A 5,744-nucleotide genomic window follows, 5' to 3' on the forward strand; every position below is an offset into this window, starting at 1 on the left:
CATTCGTCCCATATCACTGTCGTACTTGGACATCCATGCAACTCCTCATCACATGCCAGAACCATCTCAATCTCACTTTCCTTATCTTCCATCGAAGCCACTCCCACTCTTCTCTCGAATAATCTCATTTCTAACCCTATTTCTCCTAATAAGTCCACACATCAATCTGAACATTCTCATATCCGCCGCCTTCAACTTTTAAGTAGTCGTTTGACCATGAAAATTACTTTTTTCCGGAGTTAGAGTTGGATTTGAAGATGAAGTTGGAGTTGGAGTTGGAGTTGTGTTTGGCCATGTCTTTTTGAAAATTTTTTTTAGACTTTTGAAAAATCTTTTTTAAATATGATTTTATGCCCTCAACTTTTAAAAATTATCAAAATCACCCAACTACTAATTTACCTACTAACATATGACCAAATGTTGAGAAAATAATTTATATATCTTCAATTGATAAAATAATTAACAACAAACTAATTATTATGATTGTTATTCTTCTAAAATTTGAATAAAAATATCACAAGCACGAGCTAAATAAATTTATCTAACCATAATTGATTAAATAGAGAAAAATATATTTTAATAAATATGATTGATAGATATAAGTATATTTTATATATTCTTAAATTTGTTGATAAAAATTCTTATTTATTTTCACTTGAATTAATTATTTTATTGAATTTGGTCTTTTTAAAAAAATTACGAAATTTAGTTAATAAGAGGAATTTGTGTAAATATTTAAAGATTGGGGTTATATGTAATAATAATGAAAGTTGAAATTGGAAGTGGAAAAAAGGGAAAACAACAAAAAGTTATTTTCTATTTTCGGAATTTTATTCCAGAATTGTTTTTCAAAGTTTCATGGTCAAACACCATAATTTCTAACTCCGAAAAAAATTTCCGGAAAAAATATGCATGACCAAACGAGCCTGAATGTGGAGGTTATTAACTGGTCAATACTCCGCTTATACAATATAATCAAAAACACAATTTAATATCCCAATTTTTTGAGTTATTATATATATAAATTATCGAGTGTATAAGTTCCTACCTGAACTATCAAATTCTATATTGTCATAGGTGAGGATCACGTGGATTTTGTGATTGGTAGAATTAATAGCTAAAGTTGTCATAAGTGGATAGTATTTCAACATCTTCCTATGACACTTTGCCCAATATCGTCACGTTTATTTATTGTGAATTCATTTTGACATATTCTTTTTACTTATCTTATTCACTACTTTATGAAATTATATTGTGTACATTATTGTCGTTGTTGCATATATATTTTCATCGGACCTACGAAAAACAAAGAAATGTAGAACAAGTCTTGAATTCAAATTTATCGAGGCATGAGTTTTTGATGCAATAATCCAAAAAAAATGTCACATTGTTAAGGAAAAAACAAATTTGATTTTCTAATGTGTACATAAAAGAAACTATTATGAACATGCTTAGATTTATTATAATGTTAATACGATCTATGATGTGCGACCTATCAGTATGAATTGAACGAACTTAAGTTGATTTTCCACGTACATGTAGTTTATAAGTCAATTTTAGCAAATGAGATTTATAAATCACACTTGTTATACGTGTCGGATCTAATAAATGTGATTGATAAGTTGCACCAGATAAATATAATTTATAGTCGCACTTCATATATGTAATTTATAAGTTACAATCGTTGAATGTGAATTATTATTTAATGCAACATAGGTAAATATGTGTGACTTATAAATCGTGATTGGTATTTTTTTAATATAAAAAATGATTTTAAGCAGTGTCATTTAATAAATATAAACTAGTAGTTATTTAAAAGAGAAAAAATTATAGTCACTAGTTAACCCACAAAAAAAGGGTCAAAATATATAAATTAGTGGAGTAAAAAAAGCCGTTAATTTAAAAAATAAAAATTGAATAGAATAATTCCAATTGTAAGTATTGGTAAACCTGAATTTTATCACAACCAAATAAACAAACACATTATTTTCCACAAATTTCATAACAGAATTAGCTGATAATTCTCTTATCTCTTGTATTTCCATATTATAAATACGTAAATATTCGATAGACGAATTCAACTTCTGTACACTAATTGCAGAGCCCAGGGGAATTAGAAAAAATTCGTCAAAGATCCCCACATGCTCTGCTTCCAAAAAGAATAATAATTGAAGAAAAAACGATTATTCATTTATAAAAAATCCCAAAAGCGAAAAAAAAAAAATCAAATTAGAAAAATGGTGGAAGCTGGAAAAAAGAAAATAGCAATTGCTGGAATTGCTTCAATTCTTTTAGTTGCATGTGTTGTTGGTACAGCTGTCACACTTACAAAAAAGAATGATGACTCATCATCATCATCTTCTGGTGGTGGCCAAGCTTCGACTACTAGCAAATCGATAAAATCCATGTGTCAACCTACGCAATATAAAGAAACATGCGAAAAATCGCTCGAATCAGCCAAAAATACAAGTGATCCAAAGGTGTTGGTTAAAACCGCCTTTGAAAATACCGTTAATGAAATTGCGAGCTCGATTAAAAATTCTGCTCCATTTAAGGAAGCGGAAAAAGATCCAAGGACTAAGAATGCATTAAAAGTTTGTGATGAAGTTCTTGACCGTTCGGTTGCTGAGATCAAACGATCAGTATCGAAAATCGAGACTAATGACGTTAACAAATTGATCAAGGAGTGCGTCTATGACGTTAGGTCATGGCTCAGTTCCGCTGTGACATTTGAGGGTACTTGCATTGATGCATTCGCCAACACGACTGGTGACACTGGTGAGAAAATGAAGAAAATCTTGAAGACAGCGAGCGAGCTCACTAGCGTTGCGCTTGACATTGTCAGTAGCTTCGAGGAACAACTGTCTGGGTTACAAGGTCTAGGCATAAGCCTCGGTAATAGGCGATTATTAACCGCTGAAGCAGGTAATGTTAGGTCAAATTGTATGTGAATATTAGGCCGATCACTATAGGCCTGGTTCTAGCTAGAGTTGGGTGGTGCGGTCCCTATACCACTTGATGCCTGGTTCTAGCTAGAGTTGGGTGGCGGGTCTCTATACCACTAGCTAGACGCCTGGTTCTAGCTAGAGTTGGGTGGCGGGGTCCCTATACCACTTGACGCCTGGTTCTAGCTAGAGTCGGGTGGCGGGGTCCCTATACCACTAGATGCCTGGTTCTAGCCTTCTGGATCTCGACCCATCTTTCTTGAGAAAAACCGCTTTCTGTCAGGCCGGCCAGTAGTTTTCTACTTCTAGGCCGAGTCATATGACATTTTGCGGGATTCATGTCTTACTTCTTTATTTGATCGATTAAGAGCCTTAAAAAGTTAAACTCGTGAAATTTAAATTCTGGATCGGTCTCTGCAGGCAACAGGAGGCTTCTCGAAGTTGCCCCCCTCAAGCCCAATGTTGTGGTGGCACAAGATGGCAGTGGACAACACAAAACAATCAATGATGCTCTTAAAACAGTGCCCCAAAACAATAACAGCCCTTATGTCATCTTAATCAAGGCTGGTACTTACAATGAAAATGTTGAAGTCAAAGACACAATGAACAATGTTGTATTTGTTGGTGAAGGCACAAACAAGACCAAAATTACTGGCAACAAAAATTATCTTGATGCTCTTCCAATTTACCTTACTGCTACTGTTTGTAAGTATTATATAAATTTTTGACTCTAACATTGCATACAACCGACACAATAACATTTGACGAAATCACAAACATAGATTCTGATATAGTTGATACGAATGTTGTTGTAGCTGTCTCCGGACAAGGATTCGTGGCTAAGGACATTGCATTCGAGAACTCAGCAGGGCCTTCGAAGAAACAAGCCGTAGCACTCCGTGTCTCAGCTGAAATGGCAGTAATCCACAACTGTCAAATCGATGGATACCAATCAACACTTATGGCTCATGTTGGCAGACAATTCTACCGCGATTGCAGCATCTCCGGAACCATTGATTTCGTCTTTGGCGATGCAGTAGCTGTGTTCCAGAACTGCAAGTTGATCGCAAGAAAGCCTGAGGAGTCCCAAACTCAGGCCATCACCATCGCGGCTCAGGAAAGGATCGAGCCATCTGGAACAGGTCAGTAACAGAACTAAGTTCATTATGCACTAAAGCTCCCGCTATGCGCTGGGTCCGGGGAAAAGCCCGACCACAGGGGTGCATTGTACGCAGCCTTACCTTGCATTTCTGCCGGAGTTTATTTTCAAAGCTTGAACCCACGTGACAACAGCTTTCATTGTAGTGATTATTGATTTATTCACTTAAGAATTCTGCGTACGAACCTAACCATGCGACCAAAAGGTCATGAGCTCTAGGGCGAATGTATAGTGCACGTTATCAATTTGATCTAATCAAGTAGCTTTGACTCAGGTCGTGTATGTGTTAAGAAATCTACTATATTTGTATAGATATTAAAATTTTGACTTAGTCCCTTTGACATAATGGAAGTTTCTTAGAGAGGGTAAAACAATTTGTTTGGATAACAAGTTGAATCATCTTGTTAGGTTTTCTAACTTTGTCATTGTTCGAACAGGTGCATTCATATTTCAGAACTGCACGGTCACAGCTGAGCCAGCTCTCGCCGCAGTCAAGCCAGCAGTTAACAAGGTGTTCCTCGGACGACCGGCTAAGTTGTACTCAAGGGCCATAGTGATGGAATCAGAAATTGATGGTATCATTGACCCTGAAGGATGGATTCCATTTGCCGGTACCTTTGGACTTGACACATCATACTTTGCTGAGTACCTAAATAGGGGCCCCGGTGCAAATACCGATAAAAGAGTAACTTGGAAAAGTTACAATAAGAATCCTGCAAAAGATGCTATTGAGAAATTTACCCCTGGAGTCGTACTTAAAGCTGGTAGTGATAATAGTGATGGATGGGTTAAAAAATCTGGTGCCCCATATGAACCAGGGATGATGAAGGTGTAAATAATTAAATATTTACATTTTTCTTCAATGAATAAGAAAAGCAATTATATTTAATTGTTGTATTTCTTGTTTTGTTCTCTTGTACTTACCTTTTTGGGAAATATAATTTTTTTTTTTTAAAAACAAAGAAGGTGCTTGTTTGGATCATTTCTTCAATATATAATAAGTGTACAACAATTATACTTATTAAAAAAAATATATTTATATTTTATTTAGCTAAGCTTTGAGAATCTGCTTATTTTGAAAAGCGGGGTTTTTCAAAGTGTTTTTTGAAAAAGTATGTATAAGGAATAATTTTTTATGTTTGATTAATCAATTTGAATAATATCTTTGCCAATATTGCAACAAGACTATTTATGTTAATTCTTCGTCAGTAGATATGAACGACTATTTAGGTTTATTCTTCAGCTAAATTCCAGCGGATAATATATGTATAACTCATATATGATATATGGATATTCATTTATAACGACTGTATAATCTATATAAACCGGTTAGATAAAGTTAACAGTAAGGGCTCGTTTGGTTGGGAGAAGAAGTTATTCTGATGTTAATTATCTCGGAATTAGTTATCCGCTCTACAATTCGGGATAACTAGTCCTGTGATACGTTATCCCGCGATTTTATCTGCTCGTCCTAAATTAATATCGTAAATAGTTATCCATTATTCCTCATATCAAACGAGCCTCAAATCAATCTGGCTATTCGTGTAAAGATCCTAAGGAAAATTGGGCTAATAACTAGATCCAATAAATTTAATGGGTTCTCTTGGCCCATCTCAAAATACTGAAATCGTGCTTTAAAA

At 34.8% G+C, this 5,744-nt stretch overlaps 1 protein-coding gene across 1 annotated transcript; it reads left to right on the top strand.

Moving 5' to 3' along the window:
• The first annotated feature begins 2,059 nt into the window (after positions 1-2,059).
• Positions 2,060-4,993, top strand: LOC107851646 (pectinesterase). The gene is made up of 4 exons (XM_016696728.2): positions 2,060-2,925; positions 3,366-3,650; positions 3,761-4,087; positions 4,542-4,993. Exons 1-4 carry the CDS (start codon positions 2,238-2,240, stop codon positions 4,937-4,939), a joined length of 1,698 nt encoding a protein of 565 aa, XP_016552214.1. The 5' UTR covers positions 2,060-2,237; the 3' UTR covers positions 4,940-4,993.
• Positions 4,994-5,744: the final 751 nt, after the last annotated feature.

The sequence above is a fragment of the Capsicum annuum genome, chromosome 12 (assembly GCF_002878395.1).
Source record: "Capsicum annuum cultivar UCD-10X-F1 chromosome 12, UCD10Xv1.1, whole genome shotgun sequence".
Lineage (NCBI taxonomy): Eukaryota > Viridiplantae > Streptophyta > Magnoliopsida > Solanales > Solanaceae > Capsicum > Capsicum annuum.